The following is a 19,154-nucleotide window of genomic DNA, read 5'->3' as shown; positions in this document are numbered from 1 at the left end:
GTTCTCTAGAACTAAATCATGAATAGTATCTCCAGAGCTGCAGAGTTTAGATGCTGCATGTTCATGTCTGCTGTAAAATAAAGACAAAAACTGAATAAATAACTTCTGGTGTTCCTCTTCATGTTACTCAAAACTCATGTCACGTTTTTAAACCCAGTTTAGGGAAAATGTTAACTGATCAAACTGAGCCATGAATGTAACAACAATCAGCCAGGAAATGGTTCTTTTTCATTCATTTATTGAGAAAGCTCCATTAGGACATCAAGATCAGATGAAAAAAACCAAAACTATTCATTCATCCTAATTCTACAAACTTGTAGAACAAACTGATGTTCTACAACAGTTTGTTGTAGAACATCATGATCATGTTCTACAACAAACATGTTGTAGAACATGTTTGTAGAACATGTAGAACATGTCATAATCTGACATGTCGAATTATGACATGTCATAATCAGACATGTCATAATGTCGGATTATGACATTATATCTGAGAGGAAGTTTGATGAGAATTTTATTTCATGATTGTTTTATTTAAGCGCAATTGTTTGTTTTATCCAATCCATGTATCCACACACGTCCATGACAGCAATAGGACCCAGAAATGCATGGGTTAGTGGAGCTTGAGAAATGACGCCATAAATCATGTTGTTGAAGATCACTCCTGAACCAGAGTCGGCCTGTAGAAAAATTTATATCAATAAATTGATTTATGTTGTAAAACAGAAAAGTCATTTTAATCACCTTAGAGAGACATTGAAGAAACAAACTTACTGAACTTATATCCCTGTTCGCTTCTGAAGTATAGAATATATGCCCACTTCCCGGCTTGATCTCGGAAACACCAACAACTTTCATGTCGACACACTGAAGACGGTATGAATCAGGAGGCATGAATACTGTAGAGAAACATGAGAATCACAGTCGTGTTATTCACTCTTATAAAGATCAAGTTAAGGACAAAGATTTTATTCTCAGAACTTCAAGATTTCTCTCACTTCGCAGATTATTGGGGCCGGTTGTCGTTCCTCCCTCTCCTGCCAGCTGAACTGTATCGCCTCTGAAACACAATGAGAATAAAATGTAAAAATACAAAATAACAATGTAGAAAATGAATTGTTAACAAGTACATTGAAAGGACAGAAGATAAACCGATGAAGGACTTCATCCACAGACACAGAAGTGTCCACCTCCAGTCCTCTGTGACGATGTTCTGTGTCCTTTACATGAGTCTCTCGTCCAACACACCTGAGCTTAAACGGGTTCTGGTTCTGCTGGTGGCCTGATTACCTGACTCAGGTGTGCTGAAGCAGAGGCAGCAGGACTGGAGGGGTGGAGACAGAAAACCTGATCAGAGAAAGACTTACACTTTGAGACGATTGTTGCAATTTGGTAGCTGAACAGGTGGGACGTCTGTTACTGGTCTCCGAAGCCTCAGCAACATGATGTCATGGAACTGGCCAGAAGAATAGATCACAGGAGGGTGTCGGATTACCTGATTCTGCTGTTTAGCAGTACGTGGATGAACTTTGAACATTGGTATGTTATGCCTGCAGAAAATGTAAAAAAATAATGGAAACACAGAAAACCTGATCATGTGCAGATTAAACTGTGTTAATGTCTCTTTCCTACCATCCTGTCTCTAACTCAACGCAGTGAGCTGCAGTCAAGATCCACTCAGGGTGGATCAGAGATGCTCCACAGTGTGACTTTTTCTCTCCGTCGTTGTTCTCCAGTCGAACATGGTAAAGACGCTCCTTGTCATCACAGTCATGACCTCCAATGATTCTCTTCTGCAGAGAAACAACTGAGTTCACTAAAACACCTGAAGAAGAAAAAGGAGGACTTTATTCAGAAGTCAGGTGCAAACATGGCTGCTGGAACAGAAAAAGGATAAACAGTTAAAGATTAAAAAGCATCACAATTTATATGCAAAGAAAGTTTCAGTCTGAAACATAATCAGAGGGAAGTTTGAGATGCATAGAGCAGAAGCCTCCGTGGAACCAGTGGAAGTGTCTCCAGTGTGTCCGACTCACCCAGTAGCAGCAGCAGCAGATGAACTTTCAGCAGAGCCATTGCTGGTCCAGCTTCCTGTGAATGTCTGCAGTCTTGCAGCAGCTTTTAAACTCTGTTCACAACTTCATGCTAGACAGGAAGCCACCAATCACAGCATAAACACTGATCTGTCCAATCACAACACAGACACTGATCTGCACACAGAGGAAATGCAACATCTCATTGTTCTAAAGAAACTTGAAAAACGTTATTGTTCCTTTGACCGATTATTTCACTAAAAATCAAACCTCCCCTTTCTTATAACTTAAATAATTAGCCAATGAAACATTAACTTTTTCATCAATAACAAGCAGCTCCTATATTTTGTTGCAAAGTTATTTGTAAGGTAGCTTTTCCTTATCTCAAGTGAACTGAGAAATTTGCACTACAAACTAGACTACACTAAAGGTAAGCTTGTGAACTGTTTTTGCAGTGCACAACCTTGCAATGAGTTTTGCTCAAGGGAGAACAAACTACCAAATAGGTAGTTTGTTGTAAAGTGGCGCTAATGTGCTAACAAAGATCAAGTTAAGGACAAAACGGAAGTACAAAAAAATAGAATAGCCCTGATGCTACATTGTGAAAAACAAAAAGACTAATGGAACTAAAATGCCCTTCATAAAAGAAACTATGAATCTTGTACTTTTATGGACAAGAAATGTTACAAAAAAATTCATGAGTAACACTTTGTTATTGACAAAAATGACTCTTTGTCTTTTCACTATCTGGTTTATCTGCTCACATGCACTCAGCTGCACGTTGACATAACCATAACATTTAAGACTGGTGACATAAGCGCTGGAGTTAGGAGGGTGTGGGTACCTGGGATTTAGCCACGGTGACTTACTTATGGTATTAATCTTATCCACCAACCTTATATACCTACAAGTTCACAAATAGCTGACTGTTCACCAGGAGAGAGGGCTGATAGACAGTCCCGTTCACCAGGTCACCTCTCCATGCAAGTTTTACATCAGTCACCCCTTAGTGACAGCAGAATTAGTGACTTTTTTCGTTATATTTCACCAAGTCAAGTTTTTAGGTGCATTTTTTTTTAAAATACTATCTGTCTGTAGAACAGTTGATTACTGTAATGAATTTAAAGATCATTACTGCAAACAAAATATACTTAGTAGTTATTAAATAAATACTTGAACATCTTGAATATGTCTATTTAACAGAGCTTTCCTAAGAAAGAAAAACTTGACTATGTTCTTTATCCATCCTCTATGTACTGTATTTACTTATCAGGTTTATTTCCTAACCAAGTTCAGGTTATTTCCCCTCTGAGAGCCAAACCTGGTAAAAACCTTTATTCAGTGATGACTGAATTTTAGCTGTGTGTCAGGGCAGGGCAGGATGCACTTGAGCTAATTTGTACAGTCGGCCCTTTGCCATATGATTAGGACAGTTCCTCCCAATGCTGCTAGCTGGAAGCTAAAGCTAGTTCCACTTTTTTAACTTTGCATTGAGCGCGAGCAAGCAAAGTTGTCGCATTACTTTTCTGTGACTTTAGCTGTTTTCTTCCTCTTTGAATTGTTCTGTTGCTTTTTTCCACTCACGGAAATCCGTTTCAAAGCATCACTGACTTTTAGCATAGTTGAAAATACAAAACACAGCCACGGTGGATGGAGCATAGATCAGTCTGTGTTTGGATGTACTCACCACTTGCAAGCTGGCTTTCAAAACGCAATCTGAAGAAGAGTCGTTTCGGATGTTTTGTAAACCTGTTAAAATTAACATCCATATTTTGACAGCTCCCTGCTTCTTGTTCAGCCCAGTCAGCCCACATGAACTCATCAGTTTCTATCCAAAGGGCAGGGTCAGTACTCTACCGATTATCCATGGTCATTGTTCCAGCTGGCGAAGAAGGTCGTCCTTCCTGTAACACCTCAGGTACCTGATGAGACCCAGCCCCAGGTTCTGGTGGGACTGTAGAGCCGCTGCTAGCAAAGCTAGCATTTTGAGAAGCGGAGAGGTACAATGGTTCGGTTCCTTGTCCAATATGAGTTTTTTTTTAATTCTGTTAGCTCAGATATTTTCTTCACCACCTCTCGGTCGCGCTCTTCTTTTTCTTTGGTTCCTGCGCTCTGCTGTCATTCATTCTGTTGTCCGCCATTGTGAGAAGTCTCTCCCTGATGCTCCTTCTCAATGGGTAAGATGTGTCTAACTTGGAGCAATAATAATTGAGCATTCATGATTGATGTTTGCTAGAATAAACCAGACAGATTTTCAACAATACTGCCAAAATCCTCTTAGCCAGTGATAAAATTAAGGCATTCTGACCTTATTCATTCACAAAAATAAAAAACATCTTTTGGGACCCCCAAAGTGCTGGGGCCCCGTGCTGGAACCCTGGTAAGCCCATGCTAAAATCCAGGGTTGGGTGCCAGTCACACGTAAAACAAAAACTGATTAAGGCAGGCCAGAGAGGGAGCAGAATGGGGAGAAAATAAAACAGAACTTGTGCTATAGTCTTTTCTTCATTTGGTGTCTTTTTTTATTTGGAAAAAGAACAATATTACTGTGCTGGGAGAAGAAGAGCATTAGCCATCCATCCATTCATCCATCCATTTTCTTCCGCTTATCCGGGATTGGGTCATGGGGGTAGCAGCTTCAGAAGGGAGGCCCAAAGTTCCCTCTCCCCAGCCACTTCTTCCAGCTCCTCCAGGGGAATCCCAAGGCGTTCCCAGGCCAGCTGTGAGGCATAGTCCCTCCAGCGTGTCCTGGGTCTTCCTTGTGGCCTCCTCCCGGTGGGACGTGCCCAGAACACCTCACCAGGGAGGTGTCCAGGAGGCATCCTGACCAGATGCCCAAGCCACCTCAACGCCATACACCTTCCACAAAACATATGTAGACCGACTGGGCGAACTCCCATGCACCCTCCAGGCCCCTGTTGAGGGTGTAGAGCTGGTCCAGTGTTCCACGACCTGGACAAAAACCTCACTGCTCTTCTTGAATCCGAAGTTTGACTATCCAACGGACCCTTCTCTCCAGGACTCCTGAATAGACCTGAATAGACAGGGAGGCTTAAGAGTGTGACACCCCTGTAATTGGAGCACACTCTCCGGTCCCCCTTTTTGAATAGGGGGACCACCACCCCAGTATGCCAATCCAGAGGAACTGCCCCCGATGTCCATGCAATATTGCAGAGTCGCGACAGCCAACACAACCCTACAGCATCCAGAGTCTTAAGAAACTCTGGGCGGATCTCATCCACCTCCGGGGCCCTGCCACCAAGGAGCTTTTTGACCACCTCGGTGACCTCGTCCCCAGAGATTGGAGAGCCCGACCCAGAGTCCCCAGGCTCAGCTTCCTCAATGGAAGGCATGTTGGTGGGATTGAGAAGGTCTTCGAAGTATTCTGCCCACCGGCCCATAACATCCCATGTCGAGGTCAGCAGTGGTTTATAGTGGTCCCCACTATAAACAGTGTTGGTAATACACTGCTTCCCCCTCCTGAGATGCTGGATGGTGGACCAGAATTGCCCCAAAGCCATATGGAAGTCTTTCTCCATGGCCTCTCTAAACTCCTCCCATGTTCGAGTTTTTGCCTCAACAACCACCCGAGCCGGATGCCGCTTTGCCTGCTGGTACCCATCAGCTGCTTCTGGAGTCCCACAGGCCAAAAAGGCCCAATAGGACTCCTTCAGCTTGACAGCATCCCTCACTGAAGGTGTCCACCAATGTGTTTGAGGGTTGCCGCCAACCTTGCGGCCACAGCTCCGATAAGCTGCCTCGGCAATGGAGGCACGGAACATGGTCCACTCAGACTAAATGTCCCTCACCTCCCCTGGAACGTGTTCGAAGTTTGAAGATTGTAGTTAAAGCCTCACAGGGGACTCCGCCAGATGTTCCCAGCAGACCCTCACAACATGTTTGGGCCTGCCAGGCCTGACCAGCTTCCTCCCCCACCACTGGAGCCAACTCACCACCAAGTAGTGGTCAGTGAACAGCTCTGCACCTCTTTTCACCCAAGTGTCCAAGACATATGGCCGCAGATCCGAAGATATGATGACAAAGTCGATCATCGTACTGCGGCCTAGGGTGTCCTGGTGCCAAGTGCACATATGGACACCATTATGCCTGAACATGGTGTTCGTTATGGACAATTCGTGACGAGCACAAAAGTCCAACAACAAAACACCGCTCAAGTTCAGATTGGGGAGGCCATTCCTCCCAACCACGCCCCTCCAAGTCTCACTGTCATTGCTCATGTGAGCGTTGAAGTCACCCAGTAGAACAAGGGAATCCCCAGGAGGGGCACTCTGCAGTACCCCTCTAAGGACTCCAAGAAGGGTGGGAAATCTGAACTGTTGTAAGGTCAAACAACAACAGTGTGTGGTTATTGTGTGGACCCAAATGCAACATGCAGAAGATGGAAAAGTTCTGTTGTAGATTTAATTAAAAATAAAATTCACAAAGCAAAACAAAGTCCAAGTAATAAAAATCAACCCAAACCAGAGACATGAAGAGACCATGAGGAAACCAAGTAGAAAGGACGAGGAGCAGTGGCATGAAGTGACAAGACGAACTGGTGAGTAACAGTCTGATTTGACTAAGTAGAGATGTGATTACATATTCATCTACTAATCGGAAAAAAGAACATATGTTTTATGTGGCTAAAAGTTTGTTTGATGTAAAGTGGAGCTAATGTGCTAACAAAGATCAAGATAAGGACACAAAAATAGAAAAAAGCCATTGTTAAAAACAAAAATACTAATGGAACTAAAATGTCTTTCATAAATGAAACCATAAATCTTGTCATTTTATAGGCAAGAAATGTTACAAGAAATTTATAAGGAACACTCTGTTATTGACAAAAGGTCTCTTTGTCTTTTCTCTATCTGTTTTATCTGCTCACACACACACGGCTGCACGCTGACATAACCATAACATTTAAGACCGGTGGCAGTCACACATAAACAAAAACTGATTAAAGCATGTTTTATATTTAACCAAAGCTCATTATTTCTCAAGATGACAACACCACAACAACGCTGATATTAATTTTCTTCCTCTGTACCTTGAGAAGAAAATTAATGTATGAAAATCATGATGACATCTCTAAAGAAACGAGGCTCTAGAAGAGTTTGTGAGTTGAAATCATCAATCCCATTTATTACGACTAAAATGCAGCGCTTGTTCATCGCCATGTTTCTTTGAGGGACAACACATCAAAATAGTGTCTAAAAGCAGTTTCTGATTCCTTTTGTAGGTTTTTATCTAAGCCACGCCCTAAAGAGGGCGTTCCCTAATATGTCATTTCCTTTATCCTGTGTATGTGTGTGTGTATACATGAACATGCAAGCAGCTAAAAGAGACAGAGGAAAACACTTAATTATTTATTCTAACAACCCCCCTGATGGAGTGACACACAGATAGCACCCCACCATAATCACTAAGTGCGGTGCATGCAGATCTTAAGCTAAAATAGGATCACAGCACATCACAGTGCCACCCACTGGCAGCACCAAATAATTACAATGTTTTTCAATATACATCACATCTCCCTTTCTGCATTTTTTTCTTTTTTTTTCTTTATAAACTTCAATGTAGTTTCTATCAGTTCAATAGTTAAATAGCAATAACAAAATGTGTAAAATCAAGTTGAGTACATGTAACATCTTGGCCTTCTACCAGGTCTTCCACAGCGAGTCGCTCTCACAGGGCTGCCTGAAGAAACAGCAGAATCAGTCACTATTGTTGGACTGTGTGGAGAAGTCTGGAGCAGAACCAGGAGGTTCAACACTCGACAGTGTATCCTGGATGTTTCTTGCATCTTGACCAAAATGACAGTAATTCATATAAGTAACAAAAAACATAACATTAGATCATTTTCAAACCAGTTTCCTTCAATATAAAACTTATGAAGTTTCAACAAAAACTGCAGGTGTATGTCTGTGTCTGGGGAATTTTTGGTTAAAGCATATTTGGTTTTGAGAATCCAGAAATTGCACTCAAGTAAGAGTAGTGATACTTCATAATAAAATTACTCAAATAACAAGTACAGGGTAGTGATTTTTTGTCATATGCATATTGAATATGAAAAGACTTTTTAGTTTTAAGTCTTTTCATATTGCCACAATATGAAAAGACTTAAAACTAGAATTGACTAAACACAACAAGAATTATTCAGGAAGGTTCACACCAGAATAACTTTCCTACGAGGAAAAAATGGTTTTTGAAACTCCTTGTCTCAAAAACTCCGTTGCTCATCAGGTTTTGCTACGCCAGTCCATATCTAGTTTCACAGTTTATTTTTTAGTCCTGATGATTAGCTATTTCACTGTTCTTATACCAGGGTTTTAGTTTTCTTATTCATCCTCATTTGTTTCATTTGTGCAATTTTTGTTTGCTGTTCATTTCCTTGTTTAGTAGGTGTTATGTTTTTCTTAGTGTTGCTCTTCTTTGCTTTGTAATAAAATGTTGTCTAAAGTTACTTTCAGACAATAATGCTAATCTTAAGAGGGAATATAAGATGTCGGTTTCTAAGGAGTGAGACTTAAAACCAGCTCGTGTGCTTACAGAATGTTGAACAGCAACCCAAAAAATTAAAACTGCACACAAATATACGGTACAGCTGCACTCAGAGGTGACATTAAACGCCCAATGGCGCCATCTAGCAGTTGTCATCTCAGTGTGCTGAATATTTTATTGATGCTGCTATTCCTCAAACAAGATTGAAATTGAGTCAAAAGTATGCCCGTGGCGATAAACAATAAATCGCGTAATAAATTAAAACGATCGACCTCGTTTTAATTTATCGGCTTTATCGTCTCTTCCTGCCTTTTCCTCTTTCTATTGATAACAGTGAATGAAAACGGCTCAACTCCGGTGCTCTCCACTGATCCTCCTTTCCTCATTTTCTTAGCGTAAGGGAGAAGTGAACTGTTGCATCAGGTTAGTCAGATATATCAATCTATATCTCATAATTATTGAAGGGCAATGTAGTACACAGACTTCATAATCTATACTCTTTGGTTGAATGTAGTTTTTATTTCCACTTTGGTTTTATGTTGTGTTTAGTTTTTATTCCAGTGCATTTTTTTTTTTACGGTGACTGAGAGTCCATTTTGTTTTTGGTTGTTTTGTTTATTTTATTTACCAGTTTCGGTGTTAAATGTTCTTTTTAAAATAAAGTGTATTTATTTTTGGCAGGATGTGCTTGCACTATCATTTCATTACCACTACATCAATTTAAAATGGTCCTCAAACAATATTATCGTTTATCGCAATCATTTTTGAGACAATCGCTCAGCTAAATTTGTTATCGTGACAGGCCTCGTCAAAAGATGTTTTTGACCAACTGTTCTTTTTTTATCATTAGTGTTTTCAAATACAGCTAAATATCTGTTGCTGCACAGTCCCATGACTCTCCTAGCACCTATTTTGCCATGTGAAATCAATGTAAGAAATTCAGTTTCAGCATATATATTTAAAGTAACGTGTTTTTTTATCTGTTTATCTTGCAGTGTTTCAAATACATTTAAATACTTAAACATACTTTTACAACTCTGTCTCAGGAGCTTTTATCCAGTGTTTAAATAAAAAGTATATTATATTACATTTATTGCGTTTTGTATAATCAAAAATACAAGCACAGAGCTTTGCTCAAATGTTGTCTACTTTAATATATCATGTACATAAGACGCTATTAAGCCTAAGCACACTTTTCTACTACACAGCATAGCTTGGGATAAAGATTATTTGATGAATTTATCAGCAAAATTCAGTAAATAAATAATTGCAGTCTGCCCAAATGTACACGTCTGTTTTACTGAACCAAGTGTAATTCACACTTCATCCACCAGAGAGGTATCAAAACAAATCTATTAGTATCATTAGTGTGAGAGGAATTGTCTCAAACTACATTTGTGACAGTCATACACACACAGTTAGCTTTAAAAGTCCATAATTGGTAAGGCTAAGTTGAGGCTCTAGAAGAATTTACACCTCCTTTTCCAACTAATCCAGCCTACTTTATTTCTTTAATTAAAATATTACTTGCTTAGTTTATTGCTGAACACTTAAATAAAATTAAAAATGTAAAAACTGTGTTATTTTTATGAGCATATTTTGTGACATATTGAGTACTTTCGAGGTGACCATTTTGGCCCAAGTTTCGACACTGCTTATCTAAAGCAAACTTTAGAATTAGCTTGACAGCAAAAATACATATATTGTTTTTTGTAAATAAATTCAGACAGAATTGTTTAGTTTGCGTTCATTGAGGAGCTATAAAATAAATACACATTTTTAAAAAAATAACATATGTAAGATTTTATGTATTATATTTTCTTTAATTTACAAAAGTCACAGTTGCCATTTGAAAATTGACATTATAAAATGTATTTACTAAATGACCTCATATTTACATAGCACGTTTCCATACTCACAGATTTCTCAAAGGCTCTTTTTAAAACTTATTTCCAATTTTATTTTAACTATGAAATGTTTAAATACTTATGTATTTATTTCACATTGTGGCACTTTTACATATTTTAAATTTTCAGAAAAGGGCGTTATTTCCTGCCACGTAACAGCGCCTGCGCATTACACGGCTAGTGATTTGGCGACGTGTACCCGGTGTGTGGAAGTGTTTAGGTTTCTTACCTCCGCCGGGGAACTGTCCGTTAGAAAATCCCCGTAAAGCCCATAAATCACAAAACATGGGAGCATCTCAGAGCGTGGAGATACCAGGTGGAGGCTCAGAGGGTTACCACGTCCTCCGGGTGAGTTTGAATCACCTGTAGCCTGCTAGCTGTTAGCTTAGCATCCGGGTAGAAGGGAGAGAGTTTCTGGCTTGGAGTATTGATGAGAGGCCGGGGTCCGTCTCTGCGGCCTCCGTTTGGAAAACACAATATCATGTTAAGGGATTGCCGTGTGTTTTAGAGTCATATAAGTGTCTGATGTGGTCTGGAGCGCTCATGTGGATGTCTCCAGGTAATCTTTAGTAGGTATTCCAGCCGGAAACTGGGCATCAGCAGGGCTGGAGGCAGCTAAAGCTCCGGAGAGGAATGACAGCTGCGTTTGAGTCTGCATCCATTATCGGACGTTGCATTCATTCTTAGCTCAGTGGACTTTTAGTCTTTCGCCAAATGTGAAACATAACTTCGCAGTTAAAGCCGTGCTCCTCAATTTAACTCATTAAAATTGAGTTATGTACACTCTTGAGTTGGATTAGTCCTACCAGAAGGAAAGCCAATAACTTCTCATACTTCATAAACATTCACAACAACAATTTTAAGAGCTTGGCCTCTAAACAAAAGTCCCACTTGACAGACTTGTTTTTCGTGAATTTTGATCTGACAAAACTAAAGAATTTGTTCCTTTTTTTTTTTTTTAAGTGTGTGAGTTGTGGTTCATCCAGACGCTAAGTTAGTCTGTCATGTTCGCCACAGGTTCAGGAGAACTCACCAGGGCATCGGGCAGGACTGGAGCCTTTCTTTGACTTCATCGTCTCCATCAACAACAACAGATTGGTAAGAAGCTTAACTCATCGCGTCCTGCAGAACAAATTTTCAGCCATGATAAACTCAAAATTCAACAGGGAGACTTCTCTGTGCTATTTGTATCTGTTACAGCGTTTCACTTGTAGCTCGGTGTATTACGGTCATTTCTTTCCTAGCTGGTTTGCTATTGTAAATTTAAAGAAAAGCAGTTCAAAAGCAGTCTCCCGTGTGCACGTGCCTCTGGCACAAAAGGAAAGTGATCAGATTTCTTTTGAGGATGTTTTGTGTTTTTCCCTCCTACTTACACCCAAATTCCTCCGTCAAATATGTTTATTTGTGTTCTGCTGCTGCAGCTGAGGTGTAGTAGTAGTCTTTATTTTCATGTGTCGTGCGCCCTCACAGGTGTTTAGTTCACATGAGCTTACAAGACACAATAAAACGTATACAAACAAGGTTCATGTAATTAAACTGTGTGAGTCTCAGTTACTTTCAGTTGTAATAAAACACATGAAAGCAGTTTGTGAAGAGAACCAGGACTAAGAAATGGGCGAGATGGAGCGCTCCGCGTTCAGCCTGCTTGAACGCCTCGTCGAGTCGTTTTGAATGTCTTTCTCGGTAGTTCAGTTCTTTTAGTCACGTTATGTTCACACCAATAACATTAATAGTTTTATACCCAACGTTACAATAAATGTTTGTCTAGTTTACCCCTTTTTTGTCTCTAAAACTTAGGATGTTCTCCCCGTGAGAGTGTCATTCACTCATTTGTCTACCTTACTTCACCTTCGTCTCATTTTCCTACAGAACAAAGACAACGACACCTTGAAGGACTTGCTCAAAGCCAACGTGGAGAAACCAGTAAAGATGCTGGTGTACTCGTCAAAGACCCTGGAGCTGCGGGAGACCACGGTGACTCCCAGCAACCTGTGGGGAGGCCAGGGTTTGCTCGGGGTGTCCATCCGCTTCTGCAGCTTCGAAGGGGCCAACGAGAACGTGTGGCACGTCTTGGTAGGTAGCCGCGGAAACACCCGGGTGCGTGTCATCGTCCGAGCCGATGCGATCCAACAAAGTGGTTTTACTGTCTGAAACAGGAAGTGGAGCCCAACTCCCCGGCGGCCCTCGCTGGCCTGCGGCCGCACACCGACTACATCATCGGAGCCGACACCGTCATGAATGAGGTTGGCTGTCGGTTCTTAAAGTTCTCGTAGTCATTAGTCGCACCTTTGCTTCTGTTTTTACGCTTCGTCTGATAACTTTGTGTTTCCGTGGCCGTCTTTAGTCAGAGGACCTGTTCTCTCTGATAGAGAGCCACGAGGGAAAGGGCCTGAAGCTCTACGTCTACAACACAGACACGGACAACTGCAGGGAGGTGGTCATAACGCCCAACGGTTCCTGGGGAGGCGAGGGCAGGTACAACACACACACACAGTCACCTCAATGTTCCACTTCCTGTTAAGATCTCAGGCTATCTTGACGTCGCTTTCCCCGATCTCTCTAGCCTTGGATGCGGGATCGGCTACGGATACCTCCACAGGATTCCCACCCGTCCTTTTGAGGAAGGGAAGAAGATCAGCTTCCCTGCAAACTCTTCTACAGAGCCGGTCAGTCCCCTGAAAGACGGATTCACAGAGGTGAGGACGGTTCTCATATGGTTAAGTTCTTACAGGCAGCAACTCAGAATAGCCACACAGCTGATTGAATATGAACGGTTTTCCAAAAGTATTCGTCCCACTTGAGCTTTTTTCTATGACAACCAAACGTTGACGTTGAATACCGTTCCATTAACATGGATAGAAGTTGGTGGTAAAATTCAGGGTTTAAGCGATTTGAATGCTTCTGAAATGGACTGTAGCTTAAAAAAATCACCTATTTTTAGTTAACTGCTATGCTGATGACGGCTACAAATGGGTTTATATAGGGAGGACACTGAAACAGACTCCAGTACTAAGTACTAATAAAAAAAATCGACATTTATTGTAAATTTGAGGGACATTTTCCGTTTTCCTGATGAATCTTTTTCTTAACTGTGCCCCACAAATCTGGAACAAACCGCAAAGATGCCAAAACACAGACTTCCTTTCAGTCAAGGTTAAAAACTCACCTGTGTCCTTTGATTCATGACAACTGGAACATTGATGAATATATTTGTTGTTTATTTGCGTTATGATTTCAATGACGGCATTTGATAAAATTATATGTTTATTGCTTGCTTCTCAAATCCACACTGACCTGTTAGGGTTATTAGGGCATGGGGGCAGGGGGAGGAGTACATTTCTCCCAAAAAACTCAGAATTTTTAGATTAATTTCAGGAATGTTCTAGAAAAACAAGGGCATTTCTGAGTTTGAAAAACTGAAAATTTTCGACTTCGGAAAGTCAGAAATTTTAAACTTTTAATTGAATTGGACTTTTTTTTTCATAGCAATGCTTCCGACTTTTTCTAGAAAGTTCCTGAAATCTCAAAATTTCTGAGTTTTTGATGGAAATTTATTCTCCCCTTTTTTTTTTCTGTCTCCAATGGCCCCAATACCCGTCTTACAAATGTGCTATTCAAGTAAATCTGACTTTCCTCCATTTCCTGTTTAGGTCCAGCTTTCTGCTGTAACTCCTCCTTCCTCCACGCCTGTCGTCTCATCCGGCCTTGAAGACGGACTGTCCGGCCTGTCCATCAGTTCCGCTCCGCCCACCATGCCCAGTGAGCTGCAGACGGATATCGCTTTTGTTTTCACTTAGCCAGCTGGGTATTTGGCCCACTCTGCATTATGGTTCCTAATGTTCCGTGTTCCTCTCCTCCTCCAGGCTTGCCCACAGTCCCTCTCCTCCCCTCCACCTCCAGCTCCTCCTTCTCTCCCCTCCCTCCACTGAATCCTGCTGCCGCCGGTTTTAACCCAGCCACAACGCTACCAGGTAGGCGATCGAAAGTAAATTTGTTTATCTGAAACGCCAATTTAGAAAAAACTCACGGTTTTCAAAGTTTCTGCACTAGGATGAGTTGGGTTTTCAGCCGTTACAAAATAGATGTATTTTGCAAAACTGTAGTGGGGAAACTTTTTTTTTTTTTTTTTTGCGCATCACAGTCTTGTGATCAACAGCTGGATGTTACTACTGGTAAAAACCATGAAGACGACGACGACAGGAAATGGTTTTTGTCGCTGCCATGATTTTTAACGACTTTTCGTTTACTCGTGTGATTTTAATTTGCTTGGATGAAACTTCGCAATTGTGGTGTTATCTTTTTGTAATATTGACAAAGATTTACGCACATTTGTAATGTAAACCCAGCCAGTGTGAGTAACGGATGGCTGTGATGTGTCCGTCTTCAGGTCTCATGCCTCTCCCAGGAGGGCTGCCTCCACTCCCCAACCTCCCCAACCTAAACCTCCCACTCCCAGACCTCAGCGCCGTCTCCCTGGCAACCTCCATATCTACAGCAGCAGGAACGACAGGTGAGTTTACGGGAAAAACCAGGCTCTCTGTTTGCTCTTTTTTTTTTATAAATTATTTTAATTCTAAACAAATTTGAACTAATTAAAGTTATTTTAAAAAATATCTTTGACAGTGCCCCCTCTGGCTCAGCTGCCCCCCCTGTCCCTACCAGGTCTGGGTCAGTTCCCTCCGCTGCTCCCCAACCCCCCTCTGCCCTTCGTGCCCGCCTCTAGCGTTGCCGCCTCCGTCGCGGCGACGACCGTCCCGGCCGCCATCGCCATCACAGAGGCCGACGCCACAGAACCCTCGGCCCCTACGCATACAACACTACCACCGTCGTAATGTCACCACGAAGCTTTTAACGCAGCCGGTTCTTCTCTCTTTCTCCCATCTGTCTTTCTGTGGTTTTTCTATTTATTTGGCCAGGAGAGAGCAGGCAGCGAGGCGCAACAATGGCCGACGCCCCAGTTAGAGCGGAGGCAAAGAGACGGGATGGTAGTTCTAGATCAGTCCGACGTGTCCGTGTTGCCGGATTGTCATTCAGCAGAACTGGTAGCACTGCAGCTTGTCAAAGCTACTGTACAGAGAAGATTGCTTCACACTTCTGCAGTAAACAGTTATTTTTTTTCTTCACTTTTTTCCTAACTGGTTTACCCTTGCCAACCCCCCCTTTTTTTAATATAACTATTACATGTTAATGGGGCTGGATGATGAGCAGAATTTCTTTTGACTTTGAAGTGGGATGACTAACTCCTGCACTGCTGTATAAAAAAAAAAAAAAAACATCTACATAACTATAAACATGTTTATGTTACCCTGTTTTCCAGCTCCATTCTGCAACCTTTTTATTGGTAGCTAACAAACCCCCACACCACACCTTTAGACTTGATTAAATTACTAATTCTGAAGTTTTCCAGAATGAATCTGCATCATTTTGCACCACTTCATTTGTTTTTTTTTTTTAAATGATTAGAGTCCCTTTGTATGTCCCCACATATATGCAGAACTCTATATTACACAGTATGTCAGCAAACAGGTTGAAAGGTCATGGTTCTTGCTGCTGGGTTACCCACCCCTGAACCCTGTTTGGGTCGGTCACAGTTGCAGTACAGTCTCTGTAAAACTTTCAAGAAAACATCTGCAGAATGCACGGTGCAAGCAATAAAGCCAAATGAGTTTTACAAACTGTGCCTTCGTCTCAATGCTCACTCTTATTGTTTTATGGTCTGTTAATGTTTAACTTTTTCAACTTGAGAAATTTGATATCGTCTAACATCAGCCGAGGAACGTTTGACTCGGTGGAGGAAAAAATAAAACAGACAAACCAAAAGTTTTAGTGCATTCTTACATAGCAAATGACAAGTCATTTTAAAAAGTCTCAAATATTCGTGCAGGCTTTTAAAGTTTTGCATATTTTAAATATTGCTCAAGTTTCACTTAGCTTCAGATTTGTTCTGATATTCATTGGTTTTTCCTTTCAAATCCTGGATTTATTTGTTTCTTCCCCGTCCTAGAACAAATTCTAATCTTAAAACTAGATTTGTGTGTGTGTGGTCCTAGTTATTTTATCTAACCTTAAATTATTTTTTCTATCAAATCTTCAAGATCTGAAAGTAGCAACTTTAATGAGCTGTGTGCGCAGTGCCTCCTAGTGGTCATGAAAGGAACTACATTTGTTAGAAATTCATAAGATTAAAGATGATCGGCAGATCTGCTTCCTTTTGCTTTTATTTCTACATTTTCATTCAATAGCAGCATCGTTTTGACTTAGTTGTATAAAAGCAGACAAAAACAGCTTCGAGGCTGCTTGGAAGTTGAACTAAACTCCAAGTAGAAGTTCGAGTAAAATCCAAAGTAGCTTTCTGTAGTCACATTAACTCATGAATAGTGTAAACCTGGACTTTTTATCCAACATCTGAAGCCAACACATCTGTGTGAATGACTGTAGTGTGAAGCGCTTTGGAGTCTTAAGACTTCATAAACGGCTATTTAGTGGTCTGCTGCCTTTAAAAGCCAAATTGCACCTTTTTTTTTTTGCCCCAAACATGCCTGATTAAACCGTCTGTTTTGGGGAAAATGTTTAATTTAAAAAATATATATGATATAGGAAATTAATCATTTTAGAAAAACCACAGTTATTTTAGATTTAAAAATAAATGGAAAATAACACTTTAGAGAAAAAAAATTTAAAAATGTTCTGTATGGAATTTTGATATTTGAGGAAAATTGTGTGAACAAAGCAATTTCCAAATTGACAAAAAAATGGACCGAAAAAATATATATTACTGGTACTTTTCGTGTCCCATTATGGAAATTCATTGGCGAACACCTGTATTTATCTTTACATTTAAAAACATTTATTCTTTAACGTTTTTAGCCAAAATTATTAGGAGCCACAGAGGTCGCAGATCCCTGATTTAGTGCATCTTCTGTTTTTCCGATCGATCAGCCGGTTGTTCGCACAGATCCAGTGTCTGCAGCAGGTTACTTCCTGTTTCCACTCGCCTGCTTAATATGAGGACTTGCAACAGAAACCATGCAATCAACGGTCCACAGCAGCTACATGCTAATTCAGGAAGAATGACTGTTGAAATCGATCCAACGGTTGGATATATATACACACACAAGATGGTGGAACAGAAAAGTTCATATTCAGAGTAAAATGTTAATGCACCTCTTTTTAAAAATGTTATACAGGTCCTTCTCAAAAAATTAGCATATTGTGATAAAGTTCATTATTTTCCATAATGTAATGATAAAAATTAAACTGTCATATTTTAGAGTCATTGCACACCAACAGATATTTCAGGTCTTTTATTGTTTTAATACTGATTATTTTGGCATACAGCTCATGAAAACCCAAAATTCCTGTCTCAAAAAAGTAGCATATCATGAAAAGGTTCTCTGAACGAGCAGTTAACCTCATCATCTGAGTCAACAAAGTAACTCTAAACACCTGCAAGATTCCCGAGGCTTTTAAAAACTCCCAGCCTGGTTCATTACTCAAAACCACAATCATGGGAAAGACTGCTGACCTGACTGCTGTCCAGAAGGCCATCATTGACACACTCAAGCAAGAAGGTGAGACACAGACATTTCTGAACAAATAGGCTGTTCCCAGAGTGGATGAGTTTTGGGTCTTTGGGCTATCGAAGCATCCTGGGCTTCGATAGCCCAGGATGCTCTCGAAGCATCCTGGGCTCCATAACACCTCAGCGGAGCCACAGACTGATTGCCTCCATGCCACGCCGCATTGAAGCAGTCATTTCTGCAGAAGGATTCCCGACCATATTGAGTGCATAACTGTACATAATTATTTGAAGGTTGGCTTTTTTGGTATTAAAAAAACAAATTTCTTTTATTGGTCGGATAAAATATGCTAATTTTTTTAGATAGAAATTTTGGGTTTTCATGAGCTGTATGCCAAAATCATCAGTATTAAAACAATACAGGACCTGAAATATTTCAGTTGGTGTGCAATGAATCTAAAATATGAGTTTAATTTTTGTCCTTACATTATGGAAAATAATGAACTTTATCACAATATGCTAATTTTTTGAGAAGGACATGTATTTGCCATCAACTGTATGCATTATTAGCTTACCTAGTATAAATGTGATTTATATTTTAAAATGGTGGTAGTAGGACAACAGTAAGGAGGTAAAGGAGCTTGATGTTTTTCAAAGATTAGCCGTAACAGTGACACTTAAACATGTAAAAGACATTGTTTATACACTGCAGTTTTAAAGTTTGATTGAGAAATCATTCTATTTCTCCATAGTTGATGAAATAATTACTAAATTTGATAAAACTTTGAAAAGAGGCACAAAAAAAAAACAAATCTTCATTTTTTCCGTTGGATCCGTTCCGTAGCAGTGAAGTTGCAGAACCCTCCATCTTGTCTGGATTTCATGCGACTGATTCTACGACTGTCCAATCAGAGTTCATGATGCTGGCACCAAACCTCCAATTGTTTCACATTCTTTCATTACACCATTTAACAAACACTCCCTTTAAACTGACTGTATGATTGTGCTTTACTTAAAAAGAAAAAAATGGATCCCTTCTAACTGAATCAGAGTTGGATATGTTGGACATGCAACATGCTTTGAGATGACGAGGGCCGGCCATTTCAGGTCCCCCATACCAATATGTCAACATCAGATACTTTATTCCTACACGTGTAATATATCCATTATTATAAGTGTCATTTGTTGACTGTC

At 40.5% G+C, this 19,154-nt stretch overlaps 2 protein-coding genes across 4 annotated transcripts; one reads left to right on the top strand and one right to left on the bottom strand.

The window, feature by feature from the left end:
• Positions 1 to 227: 227 nt before the first annotated feature.
• On the bottom strand, positions 228 to 7,954 carry LOC103478947 (anionic trypsin-2-like). Of its 2 annotated transcripts, XM_008433104.2 has the most exons (6): positions 2,037 to 2,784; positions 1,633 to 1,825; positions 1,368 to 1,550; positions 999 to 1,060; positions 775 to 899; positions 228 to 680 (listed from the first exon to the last, which is right to left on the bottom strand). In XM_008433104.2, the coding sequence occupies exons 1-6, from the start codon at positions 2,074 to 2,076 to the stop codon at positions 531 to 533; spliced, it is 753 nt and encodes a 250-aa protein (XP_008431326.1). In that variant the 5' UTR covers positions 2,077 to 2,784; the 3' UTR covers positions 228 to 530. The 2 variants fall into 2 exon arrangements, 1 of the variants encoding a protein (XP_008431326.1); XR_014084304.1 differs by lacking the exons at positions 228 to 680; positions 775 to 899; positions 999 to 1,060; positions 1,368 to 1,550 and having other exon boundaries at positions 1,689 to 1,793; positions 2,037 to 7,954.
• A 2,651-nt stretch (positions 7,955 to 10,605) lies between these two features.
• On the top strand, positions 10,606 to 16,121 carry LOC103478948 (Golgi reassembly-stacking protein 2-like). Of its 2 annotated transcripts, none has more exons than XM_008433105.3 (10): positions 10,606 to 10,789; positions 11,459 to 11,539; positions 12,311 to 12,514; positions 12,598 to 12,684; positions 12,786 to 12,916; positions 13,005 to 13,137; positions 14,092 to 14,200; positions 14,305 to 14,412; positions 14,829 to 14,951; positions 15,065 to 16,121. In XM_008433105.3, exons 1-10 carry the CDS (start codon positions 10,727 to 10,729, stop codon positions 15,271 to 15,273), a joined length of 1,248 nt encoding a protein of 415 aa, XP_008431327.1. In that variant the 5' UTR covers positions 10,606 to 10,726; the 3' UTR covers positions 15,274 to 16,121. The 2 variants fall into 2 exon arrangements, with proteins under 2 accessions (XP_008431327.1, XP_081454540.1); XM_081598414.1 differs by having other exon boundaries at positions 14,092 to 14,215.
• The last annotated feature ends 3,033 nt before the right edge of the window (positions 16,122 to 19,154 follow it).

This window comes from Poecilia reticulata, chromosome 17 (genome assembly GCF_904066995.2).
Source record: "Poecilia reticulata chromosome 17, P_reticulata-male-v2, whole genome shotgun sequence".
NCBI lineage: Eukaryota > Metazoa > Chordata > Actinopteri > Cyprinodontiformes > Poeciliidae > Poecilia > Poecilia reticulata.
Note: the sequence above shows the minus strand (reverse complement) of the source record. Positions and strands in the feature narration are given on the sequence as shown.